This window comes from Chenopodium album, chromosome 19 (assembly GCF_948465745.1).
Source record: "Chenopodium album chromosome 19, dcCheAlbu1.1, whole genome shotgun sequence".
NCBI classification, from domain to species: Eukaryota; Viridiplantae; Streptophyta; class Magnoliopsida; order Caryophyllales; family Amaranthaceae; genus Chenopodium; species Chenopodium album.
The window spans coordinates 12,077,741-12,091,031 of NC_137852.1; the positions used below are offsets into that span (position 1 = coordinate 12,077,741).

At 34.9% G+C, this 13,291-nt stretch overlaps 1 protein-coding gene across 1 annotated transcript; it reads left to right on the plus strand.

The window, feature by feature from the left end:
* Window positions 1-384: 384 nt before the first annotated feature.
* LOC145596018 (26S proteasome regulatory subunit RPN13-like) lies at window positions 385-13,003 on the plus strand. Its single transcript, XM_081652451.1, has 14 exons — window positions 385-528; window positions 1,021-1,079; window positions 2,566-2,658; window positions 2,839-2,898; window positions 6,260-6,298; window positions 6,420-6,494; window positions 6,598-6,664; window positions 8,277-8,355; window positions 10,859-10,977; window positions 11,108-11,140; window positions 11,850-11,944; window positions 12,018-12,095; window positions 12,210-12,264; window positions 12,561-13,003. Exons 2-14 carry the CDS (start codon window positions 1,044-1,046, stop codon window positions 12,668-12,670), a joined length of 939 nt encoding a protein of 312 aa, XP_081508577.1. The 5' UTR covers window positions 385-528; window positions 1,021-1,043; the 3' UTR covers window positions 12,671-13,003.
* Window positions 13,004-13,291: the final 288 nt, after the last annotated feature.

A 13,291-nucleotide genomic window follows, 5' to 3' on the forward strand; every position in this document is an offset into this window, starting at 1 on the left:
ATGATGAATATTAATAAAAATAATAAATGATAATGCAAAATATACATGTAAAAAAACTAAAGTTAAATCGCAATAAAAACTTATTGCAAAATATATTTACAAACTTCGTTTTTAATTATTTTATATTAGAACTTCATAGTAAAAGTTTAATTAATTTTTATAAAATTGTATGAAAATTTCTTTGTAAAAAAAAATAAAAATTGAATTTTTTTTTTTGAGGGGAAAAAATAAAAATTGTATGAAAGTTTTTAGTTTGAGCAAGGCTTTTTTTATTATTTATTTATTTATTTATTTTTTACTTTAGTGTAAACTTATTTTAAACCGTGTCTAAATTTAAATAAGATAAATTAGTGAAAATTAGATAAAACAGAGAACATAGCCTACCTCAGTTTTCAATTGTTTTTCTCCTTAGGAACGTTTCACTATATAACGTTGCACACTCTCTCTCCTCCATTGAAGCGCTTACTCTGAATTCTCCATTGAAGTGGTTACTGAGCTTTCTTTCCTTCATTGAAGCAGCTTTCTGTGGTAAAGATGTTTTCTTTTATTTTTAGAATCATCAAATATCAGTTTTTCAATTTAGGGTTTATCATTAATTTGATTCAGTATATTCAATTTAGGGTTCTTCTAAGGTGGATTATTAAATTTTTGGTTTTAATTATTGAATTTGTGAATGATTATAACGATTGATTGTGTTTGCTAGAATTTTGCTTTGTGCAATTCAGGTTAATTTTCTTTAGTGAGAAGAATTTTATGTGAATTTTGGAGTCCAATTTGATAATTGAGTCTTGCTAATGTGTCCAGGCTGTTGTTCATTTTAATCCTTAATTGTTTGATTGTAAAAATGTACCTTTTCTCCTTGTCTCCGGGCGGTCGCCCCTGCCGCCTGCCTAGGATATGCCACTGCACAGGAATTGTTTGTTTCTTTGCAATTGGCATGAATGAATGCATTGTTAGATGATGTATTGGGTTTTTGATTTTGTGCGATTGGTTTTAATACCCATGATTTTGTTTTGTCAGAAACGGGTTGATTGAAGAGAACTATGGCATCTTCTGAGCATGCATCTCAAGGGGTTCAGGTAAAAATTTGCTTTAAAGCTGTATTACAGAATGAAAAGAAAAAAAAAAAACCAGTTAAGGTAGCTGAGTTTGTGGTTCAATTTTGTTATCTGTGGGGGAAGTTGGTTTATATTTATGCTGGGTTTGGTGTTTTAAGTTGATTAGTGAAGCTTGTGTTTTTTGTTTTGGATGACGGAAGGTTGGGGGGTGGAGGAACATTATGTTGTGGACATTAGAGAAAAATGGTTTGAAGGGTTTTAAAATTGATAAACATTTGGAAGGGTTTTCATAATTTGATAGTAAAAGAATATGAGGTTTTTGAATTATAATTTTGAAGCATGAATTATGGTTTTTAGCTTCAACGCCTTCAAGGTTGTTTGACGATAAAAGCCTGATACTCAAGCAAGCAGGCTTTGGTTTTGATTTTCAGAGTACAACTAAAATTACTTTTAACTTCTTAGAGAATTGTCTTGTTTCTCTGTTTTTCTTTGATTGAGGCATTGCTTTGGGTGTTGTTAGGGATTGTATTTAGTTGTATATCGTATCCCGAGTATTAATGGGTTGGATGATACTGACAGTATTCCTATTTTTAAGATACTAATATATTTGATGTATGGTACTGGCTACTTTTTTTTTTAAATTATTAAATTTATTGATAAAGTATTTTGTCCCCTTGATGAGGGATCTAAGAAGTAAAAGCTTTATAATTTCAGATATTAGGAGCTAAGTAGTTTGGGCTTAGTTAGGTCAGATGGATACTTTATGAAATATTAAGGGACTAAGGGGGTTAACATTTTCTTATACTGGATATGGCATCCCATATGATTCCTAGAGCACTCTAATCTTTTGATTTCAATCTAGCACCAACCATATGACATGATGCATCACATTATGATCTTAATAAACATAGCATCGAAGTTCTGATTCTACGAAAGCAAGGTCATTTCCAAAATAAAATATTCCCTCCGATTATGAAATTCTGACCCAGTTTTGTTGATAGGAAAGTTTGGAAAGAGTGAGTAGGTGTTAGGAAAAAAGGTTAATAATGTAAGAGAAATGGAATAAAAGGGTGGGTGGATGTAAGAAAAAAGTGGATATAGATTAAGAGAGAGTGAAGAATGTGTAAATATTGTGAGGTAAGGGGGATAAGGTGGTGATATGGGGTCGCCTAACATAAAAATAAAGTACAAGTAAGTTGAACCTTTTGAAACACGTTCATGTTTGGATATCACACATATATAACAATGACCTTGTCTATATTGTTATGCTGTATGCATTGTTGAAAGAGAAAGATGACTTAATACATGTACTAATTGTTGAGTTTGGGAATTTTTTTATTTTCATTTAGTGGAGTGATTTATGGGTCTATATCGTTCTGGATAGATTTTGGAATGAATTATTTTGTGGCTTTTTGTGAGATTTGATTTATTGCAATTTGTAATTCTGCACCTGTGTGTTTTTTTTTTTTTGAATGTTCCAATTGTTTCTGAGGACTTGATTGAACAGGATGTTATGCTGGAGTTTCGTGCTGGTAAAATGCTATTCGAGGGAAAACGTGTAACCCCAGATTCTCGTAAAGGGCTAGTTAGGATTGCCCGGGTATGCTTCACCTAACAACTTTTTGCTCCATTCTTCTTTTATACGGAGTAGTATGTATTACAGCTTGACATATGTGGAAAATGTTTTGCATTGGAGCTTAATTTAGAAATTCTCTTCATATGTTTAAATGATTTTGCCACATGATATTTTATTACTGAAATTAATTATGGTTTTCCTTAGGGTGAGGAGGGCTTGGTCCATTTTATGTGGCTTGATCGGGTGCAAAATGTGATTGAAGATGTATCCTTTAGCCGTGTTTTACATAAATTATGTTCTTAGCTGTGTTCTGATAATGCCTGTGCTGGCACTGCTGGTTGAGCAAATCAGGTATATTATTGTCTTTGTTCTTAATTCTGACAACTATATATATACCCTGTCCATCCCGTATTCCCGTTATTAATCATTCTAGATTTGATATTTGTACTTCTTTAGGGATTGATTGGAGAACATTACATTACTTAACCATTTATTGGTGTATTGGGAAAAATGTTTGCTGTTTGAAAGTGTGAAACAGACTAGCAAAATGGAATGAGGAATGATACATCTAAATCTTTTTTCATGAAATGATTGTGTTCTGGCTTGGATGATTCATGCAGTAAAAATAGCCTTAACGTGTTACTATTTTAGTGATCCGGATGAAGGGGCTATTTATACTCCGTAGTATATATGTTTCCTTTGGTCCATACATGCATTTTTTGTCTTTTCAAAGCTGCTGATATATGAATCATATAAAGATGGCATTGTTTAGGCCTCGCATAGTCGCATGAAAAGCATGGCCCACACTCTAATGTAATTGTCTAACACAGTGGCATGACAAAATCTGCCTTAGGCATGTAGGACCGACCATATCCTGGTCTGCCCCATTTGAAAAGTGTAGCACGGCACATCCTGTGAATAGCGGGGTTGTGCTTAGTCAACCCTGGCATGATCCAGTAGGAAGAGAATTCACACTATACAGAATTTGCGCCTTCTTTGTATAAGTGTGATAATTAAGATCATGAATCTGGACATTGAAATTGCCGGGTCCACCAAGCTAACATTTTTTGTCAGCTTTTGCTGCTTAAATATGACACTTTTGACATTGATTGCTGTTATCTTGTGGAGTTTTACACTTATTACAATGTCCAGTAGGAATCTTGTACTTGCAAGTCATGCAACCTTACTCTTCTTTTTTTAGACCAGTAGAATCACACAATCTTGGAAACGTAGGGCCACTTACAGGTTAGTCATGTTGGTGGAAGTGATGAAGAAAAGGGTGATTGACTTCACATGGCTTGCGGAAGTGAGTAAGAGAGGTTAGACTGTAAGCTTAGTTTTAAAAGGCGCAAGGCGCACCAAGGCGCAAATGGTCCTTGCAGCCTAGGCGAAGGCGTGCGCCTTTTGTATGCAAGGCGCATGTATTTATATATTTATTTCAAATTATTTCCTTTGCTTGTACTTAATACCGATTAAAAAGATTTATAATAAATTAAATAATGATATATGTAAAGCTAAGGTAGTCTGAATTTGAAAAAATGTCCACCATTCTTCAATTTATAAATTAAATTTTTGTTATTTTCCTTGAGGCGCAAAGGCGCACCTTACCAAAGGCGCTTTGAGGCGCGCGCCTTTCGTAGGTGACCGAGCCTTGCCTAGCTAAAGCCCATTTCCCAGTTCCCGGGAGCGAGGCGTGCTTTTTAAAACCAAGATTGTAAGGCCTAGCACTCCAAAGTCCTTAAGACTAGAAATGGATTTGGTGTTACTATCGATGAGTGACTGTTTGAAGATGTAGTTGAGGTTTAGTGAAAAGAGGATAAGATCATAAGGGCAAGTCCATTTGTGGTAGAGATTGGGAACGTAGTGCATATACTCCCCCAAGGAAGCTCTTAAGGGAGTGTTTTGTGATACAAGGTATTATATAGTGAGTGAACTAGAGATTTGAATGGTTATGTGGGGATATGTTGCTATGGCTTTTAAATTGTTTATGGAGGATTTTGTCATGGAGTAAGGAATGAAGGGGAGAAGCAATCTTGGACTTTGCACAATCATATGACTAAAAAGGTAGTTATTTTGGTTATAAGGTAATGTCAGTGGAAAGTGCAACATAGACTTCTAGTCCTTGATATTCACAATGAATTGTGTCTAAAGAGGATTATACCTTTTTGATGGGTCAATATTAAGGATATGAACTTATGATAGATATATTAAGGGTATGAACTTATGATAGATAACTTGTTAAATCTACTAGTTGTGTATTAAAGGAGGACCCTAACTCCATTTGTATTTGCATGAGTGGCAAAAGAGGTATTTGTGGAATTTAAGTGGCAAACCACCGGTGCACAAGGATAACATGGTGGAATGAAGATATCAAAGTAGCTTTTAAGAAGAGGGAATGCTACTTGGTCTTAAGGAGGATGTAGAGATGAAAAATTTGCTAAAAAATATATAGAAGCTAAGGTTTAATGATAAGGCAAGAGAAGTCGTTCGAGAGGCTAAGACTAAGGTATATAAGGATGTTTACGGCAAATTAGATTCAAATGATGGAGAAAAGGACATAAAAGGACATAAAAGGATGAGATTAAGGATTATAGTGGTAATACTTTGATGAGTTGTTTTATGGAAGCAAAGTGGGTCCTAGATGAGATAAGAAAGTCAACCAGGATATATATAAGAGGTAATAGATATGGTATTCATTGCTTACCAACACACCTCTCTCTTTTCATACACCTTCTAAGACACTACGCTAATGCTTCAGCCTTTTATATAGTATTGCAGTTTGTCCTGTTTAGAATGAAGTAGCCGGCATTGCTAGATCTATCAATAAATCTGGTTTCTTTAGTCCTATCTGAATACATGCAAGGAAAAAAGCTGACTATTTTGTTGGGAACATCCTGGTTATTGAGGCTTTTGTATAGGGGGCTTGCAATTATAGATAGCTGTAGTAAAGTGCTTTGAGTGAACACAGTTTGTGTTTTTTCATTTATGGCAGCGTTTTATCAAATGCTTTTTAGTTTTAGGGTTATTGATGCTCCCTTGATCTAGTAAAATGCTGTATGTCATGCTGTGTATGATCCTTGTATTTCAGTATAAATACGACCTAGCATATATTGTTTATTGCATTGGATTACTATGGATGGAGTGCTTGCAAACCTGAGTAGATCATTGAATCTTCAGTTTATAAATGCTTCATTTATTTATACCAGTGTGGTCCATTTACTTGCTAACTTATTTTACATTATATTTTCTTATTATACCAAATGCTTGTACGTTACCAGTCTGTTTGGTAAAAGGCAACATTTATGAATCTATGTGTAATATTTGTAAGAAAAAAGCCCATGACAATGCTCTTACCACTACTAAGTATTTACTATTCTGCCCACAATACCATCTCTAGAAATGGTATGAAAATTCATTAGGAACACACACTCAGAGAAACTTGGGGTTACAGTTGCATTGCCATGGATATGTAAGTGGCTTTCCTTGTGAAATACATGCATGTTTACTACCAATACTGGTATTACTGCTACTGCCCACCAAATGAGCTTCTATGCTTTTATTTTTTTTTGGTATTTTCTTTGTCATTGCTGGGATGCCCCTGTTGTTCCTTAATGATGCGACATAGGACCAGATTGTATTTCCAGAGGAGGCAGTTTTTGAGAAGGTATGTTTCCTTTTCTTTAATATTGATTCAACTTTTTGGATTTTTTTTTTCTTCAAAATATACTACATATGTTTAATTTGGTTCCATGGTTACAGTTTAAAGCCTTATATTCAATATGCAGGTTGAACAAGCAGCTGGAAGGGTCTACATATTGAAGTTTAACACCGATGATAGGAAATTCTTTTTCTGGATGCAAGTGAGTTGTACTATTCTTTCATTTGGTGCATTGATGACCGAGGTAGAATTTTTAGTTTAAGTTTTTATTCCTTGCTAACTTTTCTTTGCTGAACTAATTCCAGGAGCCAAAAGCCGAGGATGATCAACAACTATGTCACTCAGTAAATTATCACCTTAATCGACCATTAGGTACTTAATTACCAATTACTATCACTTCTCAGTTTATAGCTCTGTTTTTTTACTTTAAAAGTGTGGATCCATCTTGGCCGGAGAAGAGTAATCACATAATCCTATGATAAAATAAAATTAAAATAATTCATGATAATCACATCACCATTAAAAGAAAAAACAAAATTAAAAAAAAATGTTTAGATCACATAACCATTTAAACAAAAAAAGAAAAGTTAAAAAAACATCTCACTGGCAAAATGCTACTGTAACGAAAGGAAAAGAAAAAAAACTCAAATAACCCATGATAATTACATAACAATTAAAAAGAAAAAACAATTTTTATTTTTAAAAATTAAATCTTAAATCACATAACGTTGGTGGGTCGTCTCCAACAAATGATGTCCGTTGCTCATGGAAGGTGATGGGTCGCTATCACTGGTGGGTCACAGTGGTAGTCAATCGTGCCTTCTTCAATGTTTAGGTTTTGAAGAAATCAGAAATCCAAATCAAAGGTAAGTGAATTTGGTTTTTTTTTTTTTTTTTTTTTTTTTTGAGATGGGCTGGGCTTCATACGGGGACGTCAAATAAACAGATTAAATGCCCCCGAAACGTTCCGAGCATCTTCTTGCCGTCCCCAAATTCCCTTGCCTTACCACTTTTCAAAGGGATGCCTCGGGGATGTATCTAGGCCGTACCCGTCCCTGATACGTCCCCGGTACCGGAAACGGCAGGAGTTGCGAGCTAAACTATATTCCATTTGCCCCCTTTTTTTATGCATGTAAATATGTAATTGCCGTTTTATAAATATTTGGTTGGGTGGATTTGTTGAAAGAGAAAAGTAGTGAGACCATGTATTCCTTCCTTTTTCTTATGAGGAATGGGGCATACAGTTAGGAGCATTTCAATATGAACATTGGTGCATACATTGAAGGCTGGAACAGTAAAGAAAGCATGTGGACCCATTCTGTAGACACTCTCTCTCTTGCTTTATTTGGTTCTAAGGAAGAAAATTTTTTTATTGGACATTTTATTTGGTGTTAAGTTGTTTTATCTGTTGTAAGATGGGTTTTGGCAGGAACTCATGTGGATGATATAGTATTGCAATTTGCAAGAGGTTATGTGCCAAGAACCCATCTTTGTAGAGTGAGAGAAAATAAAAATTTATGGGGTTCAAGAAATTATCTTTTAAGAGCGAGGTGAGTGGAGAACGGAAAGTCCTTTGTTGGAAGAATGATGTTGGCCTTTGTCCTGGAATCCATCTGCTTCTCTCTCTTCTCTCCCTTCGTAATTTAGTTTATCTATAATTGTTGGTTGGTGGATAAACCAAACATGTTTGCTATGCATGTGCATTGTTCACTGTTCGCTGTCTACTGGACTTCGACCCTCACCTTTTTAGAGTTTTTCGAAGACATCCTACACAATCCTATGTAATTGGGATATTTTGAAGATGATAAATGTCACCAATTAGAGGTCTCTGTGCATGATATTTGTCTCAGTCATCCTGTTTAGTTGCAATATAGTATTAGAATTCATTTTGTTAAGAGTGACAGTGAAAAATCTATGTTAACCATGTTGACAAATTATTGAGTTTCATCTTTTTTGTCTTTTATTAATTATTTATTTATTGTAGAATTTCTAGCTGAAGAGGATTCTGGAGCATCTATTCCCATTCAAACCGAGGATATGGTTGAAGATGATATATCATCTAGGTACATTTTTTTCTCTGAGAATTTGATGTACTATAGGCTTAGATTTCATAGGGGATTTGTACTTCATGATCAACCATTACAATATTGCATTGAGAATGAAATGTGCCTATACCTTGCATAAAAAGAGAGAAAAGGGAGAAGGGAAAATTAACGGAAGAAAAATGATAGTAGATGCTTGCTTTCAAGGGAGGTCATCATGTATGTATTAATTTTCATACACAGTTGGAATAAGAATACTTGCAGAACTGGGAAACTTATCAATGTTCGAGATGAAAAGACTTCTTAAAAGCTACATTGTTTTGTTGAAGTTAGTATGGTTTTATTTGGTTGATGTTCTAATTCACGGGAGTCTGCTTTTCTAAAATCTAGAAGCTTATATTGTTTACGTTGATGTTAATCTATTCTACCCCATTTTTAAAAATAAAGATAATATTGTTTGGTTGACATGAGCATAGGAATCGAAACTTAGGAAAATTCTAATTCTCACATAATGAGGGAAATTGCTTACCTAATCCCACCTATATAAATAGAACATCCCATGGGAATTCTATCTTCCTATGCTCAACCAAACAATATTGCTCAATTTCTAGGAAGTGAAAATACAAAGAATTGCTAATGCTAGGAAAGTGTGTATCTAACCAAATGACCACAATGTTTGCTGTGTTGTGGCCTTAACTGGCCTTTACTTATTAATTGGTTGTCTAATTTTAACTTCACTCTGCTTATGTCAGTATTTGGGAGTATTACAATGAAGTGCTTCTCTTTCTATTTCAAATGCCCAAAAAAAAAAAAAAAAAAAATTAATAAAAAGTGCTTGCTTTTACGAGATGAGATAATGTATATCTTGAAGATTACACACCCAAAAATTCAAACAGTACACATTTTTTGCATTAATTTTTCCTGTCTAGGATAACTTGCATAGTTCTGTTCTAGTGAGTTGCCTCCTGGAAAGTTGCCATTGATTTATTGAAAAAAAAAAAAAAAAAAAAAATTAGTAAGAGCTACTCTCGTTGATATAACACTTCAAGAATTGTCACACATGGCGAATTAGTAAGAGCTACACTTTCTAAACCTTTCTCTCTGCTTCACTGTGACCAGATCTTTTGTTCGCCAGTTTGAGAACACCCAAGCCTTAATTTCTTCTCTTCTCCCTCCGTTCCTATTTGTTTTCTACATTTCCATTTAGGGTGTTTCTTTTTATTCTTTACATTCAGTATCTTTCCTTTTTTAGTCATAAATTTTGAACAAAATTACCCTTGATTTATACTCCTTCTGTTTTTTTTTTATATGCATCGGTTTGACCGGCACATTTGCCGAGACGTTACTTTGACCATTAATATCTTTAATTGTGCATTAGTAAAAATTGTAATAAAATTATATTATGAAACTAGACATTATGACAAATCTAATGATATATTATATAATAACATTAATTTATTTTTTAGAAGTGAAAAAATTAAGTCAACCATGGTATGTGAATAGTGCAATTGTCAAAGTGATGCATATAAAAAAAACGGAGGGAGTAATTTTAATACTCAAAAGTCCTTACTTTTCCATGTGCTATTGTTCATTTTGTACTATTTTAATGGTTTTTCAACACTTATTGTTACTTTCTCTCTCCTCTCTCCTCTAATTTCTTCACCCCACATGCACAACATTGTTTTTTCCATAAAATTGTAATTTCAATCATTGAAATATTCCAATATACCTCTACTTTACACAATTTCTTAATAACTACGCATAATTCCAAACGTAAAAAACGTAAGGGAACGGAGGGAGTACTAAAGTCTTTGTTTCTCCCGTCTTTAAATTTGCCAACAACCATACGGCCTACATCTGCATGAGCTTTGAGCTTCTCGTCTGCCGTTGGTCTGATTATTGGTCTCATTTGTCTTCAATTGGAAAAGGCAAAAGGATTATGGTTGATTGGGGGAAAATCCCCAACATCTGCCATGAAGTGGTGAAACAGGGTAGAGAGTGGGGGTGAAGGTAGTGAAGCAGAGAGAAAGGTTTAGAATGTTAAGTTTAGAAAGAAGGTGTTTTGACTTTTTAGAGAGAGATGCTCTGGAATTCTAAGAGAGAAAGGAGCACAATAACAGTAATGGTTTATAATTTTGCCTTTGTAGCATGGTGCATTTATATTTTGGATGAGAGGAATGGGCTAAACTAACTTGTGTTTTGGGTAGGAGTCTAATGTTACTTTGAAGTTTATATGGCTTGTAGTATTATGGCCTGTAATGGTTCAACTCTAGTAGTATAGATTTGGTAAATTGGACTCTGCTCATGTCAGCATTTCGGAACATTCTGTGATGTCTACCAATGCTACTCCCTACTAATCGTTTTCCGGTTTCCATAATGGATTTAAAGTTGAGTTTTGACCATCATCTCTTTGTATTCTTATATGTTCATATCTTAAGTACTTGTCTTTTTTAAAAGTTGGCAAGGACAATAATTGTTAAATGGATGTAGTTTAAATCTTTATATACTTGTTTGTAAATTGCAGAGCTGGTAATTTGATTGGCTCTAGCATGGGAGGTGAAGTAGTGAGTGATGTGACCTCCGCCCCTGGACCAGTAAAAATGTCTGATTTGCAAAGGATTTTAAGTAATCTACAACCTGCAGGTATCTTTTTCTAAAAACACTGTTGTTTCAACCATCAAATTTTGGCCTGTTCCTTTGTTCTCCCCCTTCCCCTCTCCATCCCCCCAGTTCCTATGATCTCATTTCTAAACTCTTATCTGCTACCTTGTAGGATCTGTAGATGATATGGAAGATCCTGATGGAGGTAACCACACATTTCATTTAGATTTATATATCACTTACATATGTAGTTGTGCGAATGTTTTGGAAATCAAACATTTTAGCTTGAGTCTTTGCTCCTGGTATATGAAGGACTTATCTATATTTTTATAGAGTCCGTTCTCTTATTGTTACTGAGTTGTTTTAAGTGATTTAAATATTTTATTTTCCCGGTTTATATCGGCTTCGTATTAAAGAAGTATGACTTATTTTTCTTTTGAATTATGCTGCTATTTTTAGCATTTTGTAATTAAGGTATTGAAGAAAATGTTTGTAGCTGTAACATCACTAAGGGTAATGCCCATCTTCGATTCAATAAAATGCTACAAGTGTTACCCAGTCTGATGCATTATCTGCTTCATGGCTGTATATTGATTGTCATTTAAATGGGAAAATTCATTGATGGTTGTTAGTCTTTACCTTTTTTTTTTTTTTTTTTTTTTGAAACAGTTGTTAGTCTTTACCTCACTCTGCAGTCTGCATAGGAGAATTTTGTCATCTGTAGATTAGGGATGCCTTATTTTATGGGAATCAGTTAGCTTTGTGGTTTTTGTTCATCTTTTGCTGCTTGTCTGTGTATGTCTGATCTCACTGTTGGATAGTATGTGAATATAAGTGTATATCATTCATCTAATCAGATAAAAAGGATTAGTCTTATAATGGCTGTGCTTATTGTTGCTGTCTGTCTGTTACAGGCTTTGGTTTAGGTGATCTTTTGAAGCCTGATCTGGTATTACCATTGCTTGAGACTTTACCTATTGAAGAACGCCTGGCTTCATATTTGCCAGAGGTAAATATATATTTTTACTTTTTTAAGCTTACTATATTTCTACAGGGCAATGTTTATATCTTTGAGATTACAGGGTCAACAGTCGCGTCATGACTTGTTAGAAGTACTTCAGTGTGCTCCTTTCCGCCAACAAGTTGATGCTTTCACCTATGTAAGAACATGTCTTCCTGTTCCTTTGATTGAATTGTATCATCAAAAGGTTGTCCTGTTTTCCATCCCCCACCCCTCTTGCATGTATTGTTTATTCACATTCTTTTTTCTGTAGGTTCTGAAGACAGGCCAAATAGATTTGGCTCAATTTGGCATTGACCCGAGTAAATGTGAGCAACCTGCACCGTCCCTTCCTCTAATGCCTTTCGTTCTTTTGTCTTTCAATCCTGAGGCTTTCTGCTCAACCACTTGTCCGCAGAAAACCAGAAATTTGTCTGAGTTATATATCAGGATATCTGTCTACTGATTAATAACAGTTTTGAATAGTTCAATGATTTTGAGTGCTGCTGTGTGACAAGCTTTAATTATTGTTGTTATTATTTTTTTTGGTGATCACGAGGGGCAAGCCCCAGACAAGCTTTAATTATTGAAGTTGACTGTATTCTTGTTTTCTTCGTACATGCAGACAAGTTTACTGTTCTTTCTTTCCTGGAGGCATTAGAAGACTCCGTTGCGAAAGGCTTGGAACCTGATGCATTGGGGCAAGGAACTGATCAGATGGACAAAGGGCAATAGTGTATGGCATTTTGAGATTGTTTTTTCTTTACTGCATTGATCCTGTGGAACAATAGTTGCTTAGACATCCTCGTCTTTGTTTCCCCTTTTATTCTGCCTGGGGAAGAGAGGGGAGGGGAGTTTGGATTTAGAACCAAGACTTGCTCAAGCAATTCAGATAGTCTCTAGTTATTAGGATACTTGTTTACATTTAAATAGGCAAGACATCCCTTCAACTAGTATTTTTTTCTTTTTTTTTTTAGGGGTTGGATCCGTGGTTGCAAATGAAATTCTTGGAACGGTGTGGATAATTTGTTAATATTGAATATATATTCATTAATTCTTCTTGGGTTAGCTGAGCAGAAAGTTGTCGTGTTGGTCCCTTGTTTGTTATCGTCTTATGCTCTAGCTCTACCTTTGTACTGGTCCGAGTTGGTAGCATTGGGTAGCATGGTCCGCTGGAGTAGGCTTGTGCAGGCTAATCCGAGGGCCTCAGCCTGCCGGACACTGCTAGCCTGCAGTACCTTTTTAATAATTTCGGGTTTTGTGTTAAGAGAATAGAGATTGACCATGCTGTTTTGGTGTTTGCAGAATACAAAATCGTGGTCAAGGCTAGGAACAATAATTGCTTAGACATTCTCC